The following is a 20,545-nucleotide window of genomic DNA, read 5'->3' as shown; positions in this document are numbered from 1 at the left end:
TGTTTAGCTTCTATAATTGAAACATTGTTGCTTTCGGAGCTCGGAGCTGGGCTGCAGCAGGCGGGGAACCTTGGCTTCCTCCATCACTAGAGCATGCAAGCCTCCTGCTCGCTTCAGCTGCTTGGCTGCCATTCGCCATCTTTGTTGGCAGTTAATTTGCCTATCGCCCTGATTAGCCAATGGGAAGCATAGCGGAGGTACGGTTAATTACCCTTTTTATCTTTTATTAGATAGGGTGTCCCCCTTTTTTTCCTTTCAACCCTCTCCACCCTACTCTGGCCCCCCTAGGCCTTCACCACACTATTGTCTGTGTCCATGGTTTATGCACATATGCATATAAATTCTTTGGTTAATCTCTCGCTACTCACACACCCCCCCCACCCCGAACTTCCCTCTCCCTATAATACACTTTTAAGAGTCAAAAGTAGATTAACCTTTGGGTTAGTCTTCACCTATGAATTTCCTGAACTACATCTAGGATTAAAATTTGAGAAAAAAAAATGATCTTTTGAAAAGATGGGAAAGATTTAATCCAGCATTGCTCAACCTTAGCACTACTGTCCTGTGCACTGTAGGATGTTCACCTGCAGCCTGGGTCCCTACCACTAGAGCCAATAGCACCCTCTCTTCTCCCATGTTGCAGCAAACAAACTGTCTGGAAGCAATAACAAATGTCCTCTAGGGGGCAAAATCACCCCTGGCCTAAGAACCACTGATAATCCAATGCTTGGATACCACCCAAAATTTTTAGAATTGTGAATAAAGGTAATTCTGGTTTTTAAAGCTGGAAAGAATTATAACTGAAGACAGACGAGGGGAAGTGGATCCACTCACAATGTTAAGTGAGTCAAAAATACTAAGCTACACATAACATACTCTTCTTCAAAATGAATGATTTAATCCAGCCATTTCAACCTTTTTCATCTCATGGAACACATAAATTAATTACTAAACTTTGGTGGAACACCAAAAAATATATTTTTTGCCAACCTGACAAAAAAATAGGTGTAATTTTGATTTGTTCACACTGTACAGCTATTGCTGTGTTGGCTATTATCTTTTTTTTTTTTTTAACTTTACAATCTAAGGGAAAAGAGTTCAGTGCCCCCTGACTGGTCAAGTACTGCATGTTTTAAGAATTCTTGCAGCACACCAATTGGAAACTACAGGTTTATTCTATTGATATCTCAGTATAGAACTAAAACTTACACTTAGAGAAAACCACTTCCTTCCTCCTCCTCCACCACCACCACCACACACACACACACTCACACACACACACACACACACACACACACAAAACCCTTGCCATCTTTACTCTCCTCCTCGTCATTCACTGGACCTGTCCATTGGTTCTTGGGCCAAAGAGCTTCCCTCCAAGTTCAATGGTCACCACTGTCATCTCATCATTCTGGATCCTTTCACACTCATCTGTACAGCCTTCCCCACCCTCTTCTACTACATGTCCTCTGATTTTAATTTTTAAACCATCATTCTCAATAATTATTTTCTTCATTTTTAATCTTCTCACCTTTTTAACATCACCTTTAACACAAATTCTCTTGGGATCTAAATCCAAATATATAAATATACATAATCTCTTACATATGTTCTCTTGGGATATGTAGTTCCATAGCTAAACCTCCTAGTACTGATCTCATTTCAGGCATTGGAAATATTTATGGAGTGCCTTCTCTGAGCCAGGTTCTGTTCTAGAAGCACATTTTGGGATACTTGCGTGCAAAAAAACATGCACAAAAGACTCAGGTAAGGAGGCTCAGGAGGACACAGAGCCTGTGGGGGGTGAGTATGATGGGATCACTCTTCATCCAGATATTGCCTATTGCAAAACCAGGCGGTTTGGAAACTCGACTTCTCCATCTTCCTCACAGGGAAGTGTTTAATATTCTGACATTGACTTTTACCATTTTCTCCTTATGTGCTCACATTTATCCTTTCCTCTGGGATTTTATCATTGCTTCTTCCTCTGTAGACATTTTCATACGTAGCAAAGGATCCCATTTCTGAATTTTCGTGCACCTCAAATTACCTGCTTTTCCAATCTGACACAGTCTGTTGAGGGCCTAGTTCAGATTTTTCAACTCCAAATATCTAAAGCCTTAAAAAAGAAGACCAGCCTCAAAGACTCAGGTATCTGCTGCTACCCGGGCAACTTTGACCACTCTGAGGTACCCCTGCAATCTAGTCACCAGTCTGTATATCATGTGAGCTCTTCATCCCTGAAACTTTATTTTGACCATTTTTAAGTAATTTTCTCTTATCTTTGTGCTCTCCAGCACAGTAAACATACAGCTTTGTTAGGCAAGTTATAAATCCCTACTTAAGTACATAATAAATGTGGCAGTAGAAAAAAATGCAAGATATTCAAATAATAGATATTTGAGTCTTACATGATAACTACTATTTTACCCTGGAATAAACATAAACTCCTAATAGCCTCTAGATTTACCTCAAAAGCTCTCAGTTTGGGGATAATTTCTTCAAGCAAATGCAGATCTTTGGAAACCTTGACCTTCACTTGGTTCCACTTTCCTTGAACATCATTAAATTCTTGATTATACATTTTTCCTACATCTGGGGAAACATTTTTCTCCAAGGCCTTTGTTTCTTCTGCAAGTTTAAGTAATGTAGGTTTTTTATTCTCAAGGATTTCATCAAGAGCCTGGAAGAAAATGTTAAAAGATTAACAATATGCACAACAATTTACCTGTACAGATGTAATAATGTGAGCTATAAACAATTAAAAGTCACCTTTTAAAAAGCATTAAATAAAAAATAAAAAAACAAAAACAAAAAAAAACTGTGGCCCAGCCAGTGTGGCTCAGTGGTGGAGCACTGACCTATGAACCAGGAGGTCACAGTTTGATTCCCAGTCAGGGCACATGCCTGGTTACTGGTTCAATCCCCAGTAGGGTGCATGCAGGAGGCAGGTGGTTGATGATTCTCTCTCATCATTGATGTTTCTCTCTCTCTCCCCCTTTCCCTTCTTCTCTAAAATCAATAAAAGTATATTTTTCAAAGACTGTGAAAAATTCATCAAAAAAATAAGCACAATCAGAAAAGTTAAAGCTTTCCCTTCATGAGTTGTATGTGGGTGAGTGCACATGTAGTGTAGTGTAGTGCATTCTCTACACTAAACCCTCTGTAATAACACACCCAGTGAGGGCCCAGGTGTGGGGCTCACTCGGTGGCCTGCTTTATCTGATGAAATGGTTCAGAGCCATGTACCCTAAATGACCAGAGAAGCATTTTTCCTCAGCATGGAAAAAGTACAACACGTCAATTTAATTGATATTGTTCATTTTGTTAAATATATTTTAGATTATAAATAGGTTGAGAATTTTAAGTTAATTACAATAGAAGAAAAATATGGTTTCATTCTATTAAAATATCTAATATGACTATCTTTTCTTTTAGCTAAGGTGCTACATTATAGTAGCTTCCAATTGTAAGAAATTTTTGGCCAATTATGACCAAAAATGACTAACGCTTTTTAAATAGTTGAAAAATATATTTCAAAATATGTGACATATTAGAAGTGACTCTAGATTTCTAAGACCTAAAATATATATTACCTTTTTTTCCTGCAGGGCCTTCTCCACCTTTGCAGGTTCATTCAAGACATCCAACGATGTCTGGGCCTTGCTTTCTAAATCATTTAGCATATCTTTCAGAGTTTTCAACGTTTCCAAATACGCATGTCCAGGTTGGCTCTTCATTTCTGTTTATTTAAAAATACTTAGTTTGAGAGAACAATGCTAGAAGCTTAATATTACTGTATATAACATTAATCTTCTGTATATACTAAGGGAATTCTAGTACAAAAAAAAGTTAAGCGCTGTAATTAAAATTTAAAAGGGTCTCTGTTAGCTGCTGAAATCATTCACTGGCATCTCTGAGAGTCAGACAGTGACATCATTCCTATGGATGTTGATGTTTGAAATATTAACTAACCCACTATCATTTTTCTTCATTGTGTCATGATGAAATGTCTCTCTGAAGATGGTACTACAATGCTTCTCTGTCTCATATCATCTCTTTTTCCCCAGTAGCTATGCAAAGAACAAAAGAAAACAAAGATCCCTTCAGCCAGGCTTCCTCTAAGCACACGTGTGCAGACGGACTGCCATCGCAGAGTGGTGGACACTATATGGGACACCACACCAGGCTGCTGCAGGCACCCTGAGAAACAATGACTTCAAACGCCAACTGGAATGAACTCTACTGCACCCGCAAATGTAAAAACCACAGATAAGCAATGCTTGTGTGGAAAGGGGTAAACTTATTTGAAGCACAAAGTGATGAAACCAGCTAGCAGCAAAAGTAAAACTAGCAGCATTATTCAGAACAGGCAAAAGGTGGAAACACCCAGATGCCCATCGACAAATGAATGGCTAAACAAAATGTAGTGCATACACACAATGGAATATTACTCAGCCTTAAAAAAGAAAGGAATTCTGATGCTACGCTAAGTTCATAGATGAACTTAGAGAATCTTATACTAAGCAACATAAGCCAGTCACAAGAAAACAAAAACTACTTGATTCCACTTATATGAGGAATCTAGGGTAGTCAAACTCATTGAAACTGAAAGTAGAATGGTGGTTGCCAAGGGCTAGAGGGTGGGGGAAATGGAGAACTCTTGTTTAATGGGTATAGTTTCAGTTTTACAAGATGAAATGAGCTCTGGGGATTGGTTGCACAACAATGAGAGTAGATTTAACACTACTGAACTCCACCCTTAAAAATGGTTAAAGTGGTCAAATTAATGTTACATGTATTTTGCCACAATGAAAAACCCCAAAAAATAAAAATAAATTGAATTTTTAAGTAACTAAACCTTTCAATTGTCTATGGGTCCTTATCAAAAAGGAAAGCATATTTTGTAACAGTAGATTCAAAAAGAGGTTGTAATGTCAAACATTTGACATTCCATGTTAACTGAATTCTATGAACAAAGAGTATGGTGTCTAAGTGCCTTTCCAGAAGGAAGGGCATGTGACACATTTGCTCACCAATACACAATCTACAGTTGCTGCAGGTAAGGGTATGGTTAAATGTGCAGCTTTTTAACATGCACTGCCCATAACATTACCTAATACAACACAATTCCTGACTTAAACAACGGCTAAAGAGAAAAAACGTTACCTGAGGAATATGCCCTCAAAACTTTTAACAGCTAACTTGCCAAAACCAGGTTTATTCTAAAAGTAAAAACTCCTTTTAAAATGTTCAGACTTCAAACCAGGAACATGGTTTCCTTTAAAAGGGAAAATGGGACTGCTAAAACTTGAACCAGCTTGAGCAAACTGAAGTAAACTTACCCTTCTTTTTAGCCCTTCGTAATGATATCGACTGGCCTCCTTAAAGGAAAGGGAGGAACAGCACCCTCTAATAAAAGCCTGATGCCCTGTTACCACACGGTTTTAGAGCAGGTGAAAGCTGTTTGTATTTTCACAAACAATTGTGAATCCAGGAAATAGCCTGAATGTGCTTTCTGACCTGGAACAGTAGCAGGCACAGAGGAAAACAGAGTGCGTGTCCTACAAAACAAGCCAATGTGCTAAAGGCCCAAATATTGGGAGGAATTCTTCAGTTAGGGCGAACAGGGAGGTGATGCAGGAGACAGCACGTTTACCGTTCTCTAGCTGTTGCTGACGATCCTCTAAATCCTGCTGCACAGATCGGTAGCGGCCCAGGAGGCGTTCAAAGCTCTGCTGGACAAAATCGGGGGCAGAAGGCCTAGACTTCAGGGCTGCGCAGCTGGCACGCACCGTTTCAATTCTGGGGTGGAGGCCAAGGAGACTCGTCAGTTCCCGCTGTGGACGAGAAAATCGGGTCACACAACTCACCGGAGGATGGACGTCCTCACAGAAAGTTGATCAGAGCAGAATTAACCTAATGGTCATCACACAAGGAGCATTCCCTTCAATACAGGACTGGGCACAGAATTCTTTCACATCCGCATGGTGTCTCTCTACCTTCACACTCCGCAAGGCCTGCTGGGGGGATGACGAAGAGGAGGCATGTTCTAGCCACTCCTCCTTTGTCTTTATGGTCTTGTCAAGCTCGTCAAGTTGCTTAAAGTAAGTGTTTGTATCTTCCTGGAGCTGAATCTTTCTTGCCAGATCTTCCAAATGCTGAGATACAGTCTTCCATTCTGATAATACCTTCTCCAGGATATGCTTTATATCTTCAGTCGGAAGGCCTTCTACACAGACATGAAAAATAAGCAAACACTTCATATATCCTAAAGTTTGGAATTTGTTATAAAGATTCTAACATACTCAAAATAATGAGGTAATCTCACATATAATGATCATTCCGTAAGTCCCTTTTAACAAAACAAAAAATATATAGTCATGAAATAAAAATAAATAAATAAATATAAAATCTAAATTATAATGATGCAATAATATGCTGCTGCTGCTGCTGCTAAAAATAACTGCTCAATTGCTTGACCAAAGTGAGAGAGGGGGAGCTTGAAATGGTCTTTCAGGAGTGGTGTGACTATCACAAAAAGGACCATCAGTAGAGCTCAGAACGTCAGCCACCGCCTTTCCTATGCAAGGTGTGTTTGCATCCTTGGCATCCTGGAACTCTGCTAGCTTCTAGCCTAAGCCAGGGAAATAAAACGGACTGTCTGGAGGTGTCTGGGGCTCTGACATCAGAAGGTAGATGCTCTGTAATCAGAAAAAGGGCAGCTGGCTACAAAAACCAGAAGGCAGCTTAAGTTTTTGGTGACCAAACCAGTGTCATAGGATTTGCAAAATGAATAGCAAGAATTCCCAGTGCTGGGAGCAGCCTGGGGAGTGTAGGGACAGTCAGCCAGCATCCAGACCCGCAAGCATCAGCAAGCGTACCCGGCACGCCACGCACAGACCAGCAAACACCAAAACATCAATGCAGCAGTAATATTATCTACTTCAGAAATACCTCAGAAAAAATGCCATTATGCTTACTACTGGCATCTTATACTTACTTTTAAGCGGGAATATCCCAACAGTTTTACTTATTTATTTTGATACATATCCCCAGGACTTGTTTATCTTATATATAATTTTGCTTATCTCACTTTTTTTTTTTTTTTTTACTTCAGGGAGGAAGAGGGAGAGAGAGATAGAAATATCAATGATGAGAGAGAACCAATGATCACCTGCCTCTTGGGTGCCACTCACTGGGGATCAAGCCTGCAACCTGGCATGTGACCTTGACCAGAATTGAACCCGAGACCCATTAGTTCGCAGGCCGATGCTCAATCCACTTAGCCAAACCTGCTAGGGCTTATCTCACATTTTTGAGAGTTAGGATATTCATAGAAATAATCAAGTTATCTACTCTAATAATAGACAAATATATAAATTGACCTACCTCTGCATGCCCCACAGCCAATCAGGAGGGAATATGCAGATTAGTGGAACAAAGATGGTGGCCACAGAGCCAGCTGGAGCAGCGGGAGGCTTGGGTTGCCCCCAGAGACGGAGGAAGCCAAGCTTCCCGCCTGGGCCGGCCACCAAAGGAGGGGCCTGTGGGCGGTTCACCACGGAGCCAGCCTGAGCCGAGGGAGGCTTGGGTCACCTGGCACCAAGATGGCGGCCAGCAACCACGGAGCTGGAGCAAGCAGGAGGCTTGGTTGCACTGGCGATGGAGGAAGTCAAGCTTCCCAATTGCCCCGGCCGGCTGAGGACTCCAAAAAAGGCAACAAAGTTTCAATTATAGAAGCTAAATAAATCCCAGATACCTGCTTCCAGCCAGCATCCACTGGGAGCTTGGGTGGCTGGGGGCCATGGCCAGCCTGGCAAACTGCCCCAGCCCCTCACCCAGGCTGGCAACATCCCCAGTGGGGACCTCCACCCCAATAAGTGTGTGGCCGGCCTATAAACCACCACAGCCCTTGCCCAGGCTGCCCTGCCCCCCAAGGGAACCCCTACCCTGAACCAGGACACCCTTCAGGGCAAACCAGCCAACCCCCACCCGTGTACCAGGCCTCTATCTATACTAATAAAAAGAAATATGCTAATTAGACTGGGCCAGCAGGGGGCAGTTGGGGGCAAGCAGACCAGCGGGGAGGGCAGGTGGGGGCAAGCAGGCCGGCAGTGGGAGCAGTTGGGAGCAAGCAGGCCGGGAGTGGGGGGAGTTGGGGGCATGCAGGCCGACAGGCAGAGTGGTTAGGGGCAATCAGGCAGGCAGGCAGGTGAGTGATTAGGAGCCAGCAGTCCCGGATTGCAAGAGGGATGTCCAACTGCCAGTTTAGGCCCGATCCCACCTAAACAGATAGTCAGACATCCCCCGAGGGGTCCCAGATTGGAGAGGGTGCAGGCTGGGCTGAGGGACACCCCTCCCACCCCCTGTGCACAAATTTCGTACACCAGGCCACTAGTATATAATAATAGCTTTTGTCATATAAAATCTGTAAAAGTACTATGAAAAAGTATGAGAAATCTGCACAGGAGAGCATGTATGTTGGGAAGACAGGAGGCCAATAAAGACAATTATACTTTGTAAATATGTACCATCGAAATCCAGGGTAATGAGAGCACTGAGGAAAAAAAGGCAAGTACAATGAAAGTTCACTTAAGACCCACAAACGATGCAATTTCAAAAATTCCTATAACATCCTGTATCCACTGAAAATTAGAAATGCACACCTGACATGGTTTGAATACATCACCCATGGCAGTGGCTGAAGTTCACTGTCTGTCAGGCAGGTAACAGAATATTAATTAGACCTATGCAAGACATTCACACCACAGTCCAAGTTCAATCATCCCTGTTAATGGGGGTCATAGGCAAAACACATTAACATCTTCCTGACAACTAACTGAGCGATGGAAACGGAGGCTGTGCTTCCGCCAGGTCATTTTATTCTGAGAGGACAAAAGAATAACGTCAACCACTTCATTTTCATGTCAACACTTTGTGCAAAACAAGAAAGAAAATCAAGCAGGTAAACACGGTTTTGAGATGAAAAAGTATCGCTGCTCATTTAGACAACAGGCAATGGGTGCTCACATTAGGTACTAGGGAAGCCGAAGCAGCGTCTCCAATTCCTTTGTTTATTCATTGACAGTATTTCATGATCCATTTGTGTTGCCCCTTCAAACCAATTCTCAGAATTTAAATCTCCCTCCTCCAAGCTTGAGATAATATAGGTTGGACCAATATCAAGTAATAACGAAAGTACAATTTGCAGCATAAAAAAGGAAACCTACACACAGTTTTTTTAAAATAATTGTTTTGCTCCCAGAGACACAAAATAATAACTTTTCTACCTCTATAGAACACCCAACTCGTAAAGGACTAATCAGAGCCAAATTGATAGCTCCCCATTTTACTAATTACTTAAAAAGGATAAAATACATATTCTTGACATGATTATTTGAATATGCTTTTCTAATTGAACTGAATCATTTACCTGCCTCCTTACCTAGGTAGACTATGGCCAGATTACACCCTAGAAAAAACATCCTCTTATTAATTTTCAGTGTTCTAGGACTTACTTCAAATTTCTAGGGGAGGAGAAAGGGGAACAGAGAGGATCGCCCAATTGTGCTCTCATTTCTGTTGAAGGACTTTCAGCACTAACCACATGTGGAGAAATAATATGCAATTCTATAAAATTACAATAATGGATAACATGGAACGACAGTGGGGAACTTTAAAAAATCATTTTTATTTTCTCACTAATAAAAAGCAAACACCTTCAGAAAATGATAAAATTAAACCCAGAACATATAATCCCTAGTCAGATCAGTGCCCCCATTTCTCAGCTTCCCACCCCACCCTAAAAAATTTTAATAACATATTAAATAAATAGAATCAGGGTTCTGTAATGAATGCATTTCCAGTCCTACCAAAGCTCAAAAAATGGTAATGCAAAGAATAAAAGGTTTCCTATGAAATTAAAAAAGCAGATATTAGGTCACAAAATTCATGCCTTAATGTAACTTTATCTCTCTGATGTTGCCAAAGCAAAAAATTTTCTTTTATAACCACTCCCCACCTCACACATACACACAAAAAAAATTTCCCAACATATACCCCAAAGGAGAAGATTTTAAAAATCTATGCAGTGGAATGTAACTGTTTTGCTGAGATATCAGAGTTTTAGGTTCCCTGATCCTGTCTAAAAGCAGAACAACTTTGCTTTTATCAGTTTGATAAATCAGCCTCAGCATCAGATTTCATTTGGAAAAAAACATTTTGCTGACAAAAAAGTTTCTGAAAACCACTCTTCTAGCAAAGAGGGTTAGAGTATCAAAACATAAATATTTGATTTGTCAAACTGTAAATATGATGCAATGCCACCATCTAAAAACACATTAAAAAAAAAAAATCAAGGGTCTCACCTTTTCCCATTTGCTCCAAAAGGATTTGTCCAGTTTTGTTTAATTCGTCTAGTCTGGGTCTTCTTTCTGTCTGTTCTTTTTCTATTCCCTGGAAATAAAGTCTCAATATAAGAATGTTGCAAACTTTCTTCTCAATGTAATGCTAATACTCTTTTAAGTTTTAGTGTTTAAAGTCCCTTCCACATTCCCTTTAGGTGTCACACTGTTTACCTAAGAGGATACTACCATACACAACTATGCAACTGCAGGTCACTTTCCAGAGCACCAGAGATGATTAAATTTTAAAAGGTATATTAAAACAAACAATAAAAAACTTGGGTGGTTTTTTTTAAAATTTTACACTATAGTTATAAGTTTCTATCAAGAGGAAATAAGTAAAATTAGTGGTTTAGATCCAGGATATCTAACTATTCACATATAATAGCCTCCACATATGCCACAGCATAAAAATAAGGGTTTGCATCCAGTGAACTGAATGTGCTCAGACAGAGATCACTGAACAAAAATTAACAAGAATAAGAAACAGCCCTCGCTAGTTTGGCTCAGTGAATACCATGTCGGCCTATTGACTGAAGGATCCCAGGTTTGACTGTGGTCAACGGCACATGCCTGCGTTGCAGGCTCAGTCCCCAGTAGGGGGCATGCAGGAGGTAGCTGATCAATGATTCTCTCTCATCACTGATGTTTCAACCTCTCTGTCCCTCTCCCTTCCTCTCTAAAATCAATAAAAATCATTTTTAAAAAAATAAAGAAAAAGAGACCAAAATAATTTGAGCCGCAGTATTTTTTGTTGGTATTATATTAAGTCTAGGGTGTATTGCAAACTTCAATCATCAACATAAATCCATACATAATTTATAAATAATTCCAACATACTTTAGGATCCAAACTAAAGCATTTTGTTCTTTATGTTTTAAAAATGGCTTAATTGTGCTTGGGTTGTGAAGACAAACTCCACAACCTCTAAGAAAGGGCTGAATAAGATCACGAGAATACATACACACACATACACACCTGTGTGCACACTCAGTATTTGAAATTTTTCCATCTCCTCAATTCCCAATTGATATTAACTACTCAAAATGTATCTATAATAGCTCAATAAAAACTTGTAGGAAACCCATATTATTTCAACCAGACAATCCAGAGAAGGATGCCCCTTCTAACTGATGATACATGTAAGCACTGTCAAATAAATACAGCCTTCCTATTTTGATCCACACAGACTTTCATGTGACTAAGTAACACAGCCACTTGTTTAGTCAAAGGTCAAGAAATAACAAGAGTTGAAGAAATACCATTTCTTTTTGTTAAGCTAAGTACTAATGCAAAAAGTCACCATCAAACCGGAGAAAAATGATTACCCCCTTTATACAAACTGATGTTTGATACCTTTGATGGTGGTGGTGGATTGAACTAGGGCAGTGGTCGGCAAACTGTGGCCTCTTGAGTATGGCTCTTCCACAAAATACCACGTGCGGGCGCGCACGTACAGTGCGATTGAAACTTCATGGCCACACTCAAGGGGCCAAAGCTGTATGTGGCTCACGAGCTGCAGTTTGCTGACCACTAGACTAGGGATTCTCCAGGTGGGAATTTTTAAACATTCCCCAAGCTCCTGACCGACAAACTCCATTGCTAATGTACATGCAATACAGGCTTGCTCTAGATGCCCAAATAGTTGATGAAAGGATGTACAGAGGCTTAATGACCACCAATGACAGAAATCACGGCAACCCCCTGTCACAATTTCAGTCACACACATATGGGTACAAAGCAGCAGAGCTAAGCTCCATTCATTTGATTAGCATTTGTGTTTAAACAATGGTGTCTCTTCTCTGAAGAGAATACATTAAAGAAAGTTGAAATATAGTAACCCCCCGATCTTTGGGGATACTTCCCAAGATCCCCATGAGATGTCTGAAACCACAAAGAATACCAAATCCAATATATGCTATATTTCTTCCTATTTATACACAACTACGATAAATGAGGCACAAAAAAGAATTAACAAGATACTAATAATAAAATAGAACAATTATAACAATATGTTGTAATATAAGTTATGTATATGTGGTCTCCCTCTCTCTCAAATACCTTATTGCACTATACCCACCTTTTCTTTTCACATATCTAAACTGCCAGCATCACTACTCTTGTGCTTTGGGGCCATTATTAAGTAAAATAAGCATTATTGCACATAAGCACAGTGATACCTCGGCAGTCGATCTGATAACGAAGACAGCTGCTAAATGACTAATAGAAGGGTAGCCTGTACAACGTGGATACACTGAACAAAGGTGGGATTCACGCCCCAGGTGGGGCGAGGCAGGACAGTGCGAGATGTCATCATGCCGCTCAGAACGGCATGCAATTTAAAACTTCTGAACTGTTTATTTCTAGAATTCTCCATTTAATATTCCTGGGCTGTGGCTGATTGCACATAACTGTTCATAAGGAGGTACTCCTGTAGTTTGCTGCATTCAGAAAGCAAAACGTCTTCTGCACACACAAAGTCACAATTATTAGGTACCAGATTAAGATCTAATCAAGAGGGGGGTGGGAGTGGCTGGGGAGAGGTCAGTGGGGAAGAAGGAGACTCGTGTGATACTTTAAACAATAACAAACTTAAATTTTTAAAAAAGATCTAATCAAGCTAAAAATAGAAATAATATTTAGATCACCTTAGGAAGTAAGTGTTCCTTCCTACACAACTTAGTTGTTAAGGAGGAAGAGAAAAAATTTCTCTTCCACACAGGGATCTGATCCCAGCCAGCTTGAATCAATTCAAAATTTACTACAATGTTCTAAAAGCTGCATTATGGCTACATTTATTGTATAGGAAGCTTCTGGGTCCCATCCCATCTTTATGCCAAAGTAAATCTATCCTGATGAAATATTTTATTCACTAGTGTACTTTTGGTTTTATGTTTTTACCTTCAACTTCTTTTTCATTTCTGAAGTCTCTTGCATCTTCTTATATTCTTTTATCTCTGTGGCCTGAATGGCAGTCTTTGATTTCAAAATCCAGTCCAGCAGCTCTGCACTCAGGGCATCAAACCTGATTTGAGATTCAGATGTTAACACTTGTCATTCGTTTCCTTCTATTGTTTCACTTGGCTCAAGAAAGAGAACAGCACCCATCCAGCAAGCGTTTTAAACACTCCTCAGACTACAAACAAAAGAGCCAACCCAGAAATACAGAAACCACACAACATAACATCATGTGTGCACAATTCAAAGTATGAACAGAAGAATAATAGTGTCGTGTTAATAAGTAAAGAAAATAAATATTAAAAGGCTGAAATGTTTAAAGAAATTACTTGTATTTTTATAAACGCTCGTAGATAATGAAAAACAGATTTGGTAAGATAATGACAAAAAAGAACAAGTAGGGACAGTGCTAACGTTCATGCCTTCTTTAATTCAGCATGTTTCTGAAGTGAGCCTGTTATATGCCAGGCACTGGTCTGGGCTCTTGACATGAAAGTAAATGAGACAATCCCAGTCTGTAGGGAGGGCAATGTAAAATGAAGGGCAATAGCAAAAGGAATTTTCAAGGTGCTAATTCCAGGAATTCATAGGCCGGCTCCTCATCCAGCCAGGGAGGGATAGCTTCCTGGAGTAGAACAGCAATGAGCCAGAAGTTTTCCTCGCAAAGGGAGAACAAAGAAAGGAAGGACCACACTTTGCAAACCGCAAGTATTTAGATGCGGCTGGAACGGTGAGTACTAGGCAGGGAGTACACCAACCAGTTACTAGACAGCCCTAGAGAACAGGTGAAAGAGTTTGGGTTTAAACAAAGGGCAACTGAGAGCCAGGGAAGGATCTAAAGCATAGGACTGACAAGATCCTATTTACCTGGGGTGCTCACAGAGAAGAATCAAGAGAGGCAAGACCCGAGAAAGGGCTGTGGTGGGAACAGGAGCCAGAGAGCAGGTAATGCCAGTGGGGAGGAAGGAAAATGTGCAGACTTGAGAGGTGTTGGGAAGGGAAGTCAAAACACAGTGAGGAGGAACAAGAAGGGAAACATTCAAGGATTGCTGGCCATCCACCAGGCCCTTTTCTAAGCGTTCTGTGTGTATTCTTAACTCAAGGCCTCTTCGCAACAATCCTATGAAGAATACACTATTACTTCCCTTTGAATGATGAAGGAATTGAGCTTCTGGGAGTTTTAAATAACTGATGCAGGCCACAAAGTTAATAAATGATGGAGCTGCGAGTCCAACTGAGGCCGTCTGTCCTCTTATCAGACTCTCCTGCCAGGGCATCTCAAAACAACCTCTGGATACTTTCAGGCACTTTAAGGTGAGCATGGGTTGTCCTTCCCGATTCTTTTGGGAAACTTCGCTTAAAGTTTTCCTAGTGAAAACCACAGTGAGGAGGAACAGGAGGAGGAACATATGGATATTTGCTTTTTCAATCACGTAAATTTTCTTTGTAGCTTGGAAAAGATTTCGTGACACTCCAGGTACATCACCAGGGGTCAGTGTGCCGCTCAAACCAAGGTACACTCCTCCTGTCATCTTATCAGTTGATTTCTCTTTACTCTTTCAGAGAAGGGGAGCACCACCCGAAGGTCACACATTTAAAAGACCTTGAGACTTAGTCTATTTCTGAGAAAGCTCAGGTCACTTTAGCCATATCTAGATTACAGGAAACGGCTGTCCCTACAGTGGCAAACAGCCACCAGCGGCACCAAGGGAAGAGCAGGGACAATAAACCACCATTTCGGAAGCTTGTATTATTACATGAAGTTGTGCCCAGCAGTTACTTAAGGCCCATATCCGCTTGGACAGCTCATTTTAACACAAGTTGATAGTGGTTTCTAAGGGTCTGGAAGCCATTTTATAATAGAAATGGTAAAGAATTCCCTGGACTTTAGGGAAATTAGAATATGAAGCCTATCCTCAAATACTAAAAAGAGCAGGTATGGTTCTGTCTTGCCCCAGAAAGACTGAACTAGCTTGAATCGCAAAGCTGTGTTATGGCTACATTTATTTTCAAGGAAGTCTCTGGATCCCATCACATCACACATGGGTAGACTGAGAGGGGGCCGAGTTAGGGCTTAATTTCTAATACTGAGATTTCACTGCCTTCTATTAGAATGAACTGGACATCCTCAAACTTCTATCTGTCCAGGAACCATCTAAAGGAATGTCTACCTCAATCAACCAGTAAACTAGAAAACTGTGGTCCTCACAGCTGGTTGCTTACCCAACAGACACCTCCCTCCCCACACTTCCTCCTTGCTGCCGGAGTCCCTAGAGCACAACTACAAAGGCTGGAGAGGCGGGGCAGCTTCAACCTCCCAAGCACCCAGAGCATGGACAAGTGACTGAGTCCTGACTAGTGAGGCTGGGGGAACTTAGCTGATGTCTCCCAGGAAAGGTCTCCCTGATTTGAGAGAGAGAAATAAGAAAAAACTGCCCTTACTGCCTATAAAGCAGGTTGTGCAGGATGTCCGTGCTTCAGTAGCACCTTGGGGACCCTGAGAAGACAAGCCTGGGGGTGAAAGCCATCAGGCTGAGGAAGGCAGAGACAATGTGCAGGCTGCTGCACGACCATCCCTACCTCCAGGCTCCTTGTAACATGAAATGAGACCTCAGTAAGTCAAAGGTACAGTACTGTGTTTCTTGCAGCAGAATGCAAATTATACAACAGGCCGTGTTTAAGATCTTATAGTTATGCACTTGCGATATTGTGATTCATAGTAAGAAATATATATTTGGTCTTAGTCCCATTTCTGGCTCAGAGTTCCTAAAACCCTTGAAACTTCCTAGCTGATGAGAGCAACAGTTATCACTTTTTATGTGAATGAGCTGACTTTTGGACCCCGCCTAAAGATGGAGGCTGGGTGCCCGGAGACCCAACCATGTGATTAGGGGTTGGAACTTTCAGTCCCACCCCACCATCCTGACCTCTGGAGGAGAAAGGGGCGGGAAGTTGAATCAATCACCAATGGTCAATGATTTAATCAATCATGCCGAGATAATGAAGCCTCTGTAAAAATCCAAAAGGACGAGGTTCAGAGCGCTTCCGGGGACGGTGAACAAGTGGAGGTGCCAGGAGAGTTGCCGCCTGGAGAGGGCGTGGAAGCTCTGTGTTTTTTCTCTTATCCTAGGCATCTCTTCCATCTGGCGGTTCCTGGGTTATATCCCTTATAATAAACCAGTGGTCTAGTAAGTAAAATGCTTCTGATTTGGGTGAGCCACTCTCACAAGTTAATCAAACCCACAGAGGAGGTCTTAGGAACCTCCAATGTATAGCCAGTCAGTTAGACGCACCGGTAACAACTCATTGGACTGAACCATTAACCTAGAATCCGATGCTGTCTCCCAGTAGGAAGTGTCAGAATTGAGCTTAATTGTAGGACACCCAGCTAGTGTCCCCTGAACTGCTTGTTGGGAGAATCCTCCCTTTCCCACCTACACTGGAATAGGTACCAGAACTTACTGATGCACCCTAGTTTTTTAAAACCTTCTCAGCTTCCAAAAGCACAGAGTCAGCCCTGGAGAGATATATTGCTAGATATATTGGCAGAATACAAACACTCATGAAATGAAAGGTCTACAACAATATGAACATCAAAAGCACCTTCCTCATCTGCTGTCTTGGCTCCAAAAGCAACAGTTCCAAGGAGGTACACTGGTCCTGCAAGGAGGTGCTATTGGGAGGACGCACAGCCCTGTCATCAAAATGAAAATCATCTGGTAAAACTGGAATCCTGCTTTGTCTGACAAAAGCTAAATTGGTGAAATCACATCATTTTTATTCAGGCAAAACTAACTGCCCACTTACCCGAGCACTGGGATGCTACTGTAAAAGGGAGAGAACAATAGTTCTACTCAAGGGTGTTTTGAGGACTACCTGCTACAGTACATGTGAGGTACCTGGGCCACAGCATGGCTTAACAGGGTAGCTGGCATTCTATCTATGCCAGGGCTGACTGATTCCCTTATAAAGATCCCCAGTTTATTTTGAATCAATAAGATGAAAAGATAGCGTATGCTAAAGATGAATCTTCAAGCCAAACACAAAGAATCTATAAATGAATCTAGAAAATAGAATTAACAAAGGCAGAAAGAAAACAAGAAAAAAGAATGAGGGGTGGGGAAAAAAAAAGAAAAAAAAGGAGACTAATTACTTCCCTGGATTAAGTACTTTTTTACTTGAGAGAAGAAAGCAGATTCACAAACAATAAGGAGATGTAAGTAGAGCAAGACTGTCAGAATGGTGATAGTGAAAGAAAGAAAAAAATGAGGGATCATGGGCAATCATATCCTCCAGGTAAATAATAGGAAAGGAAGAAGCAAGGGTGTCAGCACAAAGTTCAGGTTGAACACAGGATAAATGAAACCATGCGAGACAACACAGATACTTAGCCAGTGGGAAGTAGCATACTCAGAACACTCAGGGGTAGTAAGTGGTTCCTAAAAATAATTATGTCTAAATTTGCATATCATTTGTGATTAGTATGACATAGGTGCTGAGTACAAAATACATAGTGTGGGGTCCTGGGTTTGGAAAATGTCTGTCTGTTCTCACTTTTTCTTTGCTTCCATGTCCATGGGGATCTGTCTCTTCTTTGGAGGAGGAGGTGGAGGCAGTTCTTGCTTAGACCTTTTGGTGGTCACTTGTTCTCTTATGTGAACAGTCTCCAAAAGGTCCTTCTGAGGAATCTGGGACATCCCCAGCTTTCCTACAGCCTGAGTCACCTGAAATAAGAGCAGCCAAAGTTTTAGGTTTCATTACAGCTTTATTGAGATATCATTCATATGCCAGGAAGTTCTTTCTTTGATGATGTAAATGCAATGGTTATTAGTGTACAGACTTATGCAACCGTGCCCACTTTCTATTCCCAGAATAATTTTATTATTATTTCATAAAGAAACCCAGTACCCATTAATAGTCACTTCCCAACCTCTCTCCCACCTTGGCTCCTGGCAACCACTAATCTACCTTCTGTCTCTATGCGTTTGTCTATCCTATATAGTTCATATAGATAGAATCATGGTGCCTATAAACTTGGTACTGGCTCCTTTTACTTGTATGTTTTCAAGGTTCATCCATGCCATCGCACATATCAGTACTTACTATTTTTATTGCCAAAAAATATTCCATTGTATGTCTATACCACATTTTGTTAATCAATCCACCTACTGTATATTTGAGTCATTTCACTTTTTGTCTATTATGAATAATGTTGCTATGAACATTCATGTACAAACCAAAGTTTGGGGTTTTTTATCAATTCGCTAAAATATTTTCAAATGCATAAAATTTAAAGATCATTTAATGGATTCATGTCTGTTATCAATTAGCAAGCGTTAAATCACTGGATATTAATCCTTTTTTTAAGATCCATTAAAATTTACTTTAGAAAACTAAAAGACATTTTCATGTCAATTTTTCAGTTTTATAGTAAACCAGGTATAAGGAACCAACTTTTTAGTTTAGCTACTACTCTTTTATTTCATAAAAACTAAAACTAACCTGAAATTTAACTTCTACTTAATGGCACAACATATTATCTGGAGCAAACGATACCTGGTTGGAGGAATCTTCTAGCCTCTGAACCAGAGAATCCCATCTCTGAGTCAGTTCCTCAGAATCACTGTGGATCTTCTTAGATGCCTTAGGGTTATCAAGTAATTGGCCCACATCCTGGCCAATCTCACTCAGCTGGTCCAATGCTTGACGCTTCATTTCCATGTCTTCCTTCAAAATCTAGTATTTCAGATATTTGTTAGACCACTCCCTTTTCACAAGACTTTATCTTCCTGTTTCCCAGTCAGAACATGTAAACATGTATATATTTTATAGGAGAATGTACTCTTGCAATTACTAGTATCTGATGCTAAAACATAAGACTCTTCTAGACCATTCCACGGCAGCATTCCAGTGTTGGGTAATGTGTCCTACTCTGGATTTTCTAAACGGTTTTAACCACTGATGTAAAACACTAAAATATCACAGGCTTACAAGACAGATGCTGACAATGACATCACTTACAGCCAGGCGGCGAACACTGATGCTTAGCTCCTTTTGGTCTCTGAAGTTGCTCGTCTGGACTTTATTTAACGCCTCTTCTTTTTCGGTTAGCCAAGCTTTCAGCAAGCACTATAAATAATAACAAAAGTTAGAAATACATGTGGGGAATCACTTGGTAATTCGATTCAATCAAGTTCCCAAATCTCTAACATTTATATTCTTAGAAGCTTTATCCTTGTCTTGAATAAGAAGAACCTCAAAAACTTAAGCATGAGGCATGAGTGACACAGAAAAGTCATTATCCTTCTTAGATTTGCAACAGATTAACCTGAAATTAGCCCCACTCCTGGACAAGTAAACCTATTCAAGTCTCCAAAAGAATCACATTGTAACACTCCAGAGACAGGGGGAATCTCGGAGATTGTCTTGTCTCAGTCCCTTGTTTTGGGAAGGAGAGAGAGGAGAGCCAAGTTATACATCCAAGGTCCCTTGGCTAGTTCACAGAAGAGCCAGATCAAGGACCCACACTGCAAAGCTAATGGTTTTTCCAGAGCACCATGCTACAAAACCGCACCAACACTCCAGGTTCGACAGCAATTATGGTCTGAGGATAGTCCAAAGTATAAAGACAGTTAAACTTCACTGGCCAACAATACTTGTTGTTTTAGGCAGAAGTAGAGAGATCAATTTGAAGCAGGGGTGGAAAACAAGATAGCTACTTCGGGATAATTCTTCCCAAAATGTGGCATCTACCACACAAACTCTTTTCTATAGACTGAGTGGGAGGGGGCGGAGGGAGGTCTTGGTTCTATGTTTGCAATAGAATCAATTCTTTCTCTAACTGTATTTTTTTAATCAGTGAATTTTACAACTATTCCTTTCCTCTATATTACACACAAACACAAAGATGAATGAAGATGAAGGACATAAAAGACAAAAGTGGGTCCTGCCCTCAGCAATAGAAAGGGTAATAAGATATGTGCAGGAGTCACCATGGCACAAGATACAAAGTGCAGACACCATATAAGAGACCGATTCCAGTTTAGAGACAAGGAGAGGGGGCGATTTATAGATGGCTTCACGGTTCCTGATGGCTGGAGAGAACTTAAAAATGAGGAGATGAGTCTAAGGACATTCCATAGCCGATGCCAATCCTTAACCAAAAACACCAAAGGCTAGAA

The 20,545-nt window shown here is 40.8% G+C and overlaps 1 protein-coding gene across 2 annotated transcripts in view; it reads right to left on the bottom strand.

The window, feature by feature from the left end:
• The window catches only part of UTRN (utrophin), a 461,667-nt gene that overhangs the window by 310,139 nt on the left and 130,983 nt on the right, over positions 1-20,545 (bottom strand). For both annotated transcript variants that reach the window (XM_015558521.1, XM_006755401.2), the window contains 9 exons: positions 19,386-19,493; positions 18,921-19,100; positions 17,919-18,088; positions 13,308-13,431; positions 10,371-10,458; positions 6,003-6,232; positions 5,660-5,840; positions 3,597-3,742; positions 2,471-2,683 (listed from right to left, as the gene is read on the bottom strand). In XM_015558521.1, coding sequence (XP_015414007.1) covers positions 2,471-2,683; positions 3,597-3,742; positions 5,660-5,840; positions 6,003-6,232; positions 10,371-10,458; positions 13,308-13,431; positions 17,919-18,088; positions 18,921-19,100; positions 19,386-19,493 — 1,440 coding nt within the window. The remainder of the gene's footprint in view (positions 1-2,470; positions 2,684-3,596; positions 3,743-5,659; positions 5,841-6,002; positions 6,233-10,370; positions 10,459-13,307; positions 13,432-17,918; positions 18,089-18,920; positions 19,101-19,385; positions 19,494-20,545) is intronic.

The sequence above is a fragment of the Myotis davidii genome, unplaced genomic scaffold, assembly GCF_000327345.1.
Source record: "Myotis davidii unplaced genomic scaffold, ASM32734v1 scaffold292, whole genome shotgun sequence".
Classification (NCBI taxonomy): domain Eukaryota; kingdom Metazoa; phylum Chordata; class Mammalia; order Chiroptera; family Vespertilionidae; genus Myotis; species Myotis davidii.
This window is presented reverse-complemented; position numbering and strand designations above follow the sequence as displayed.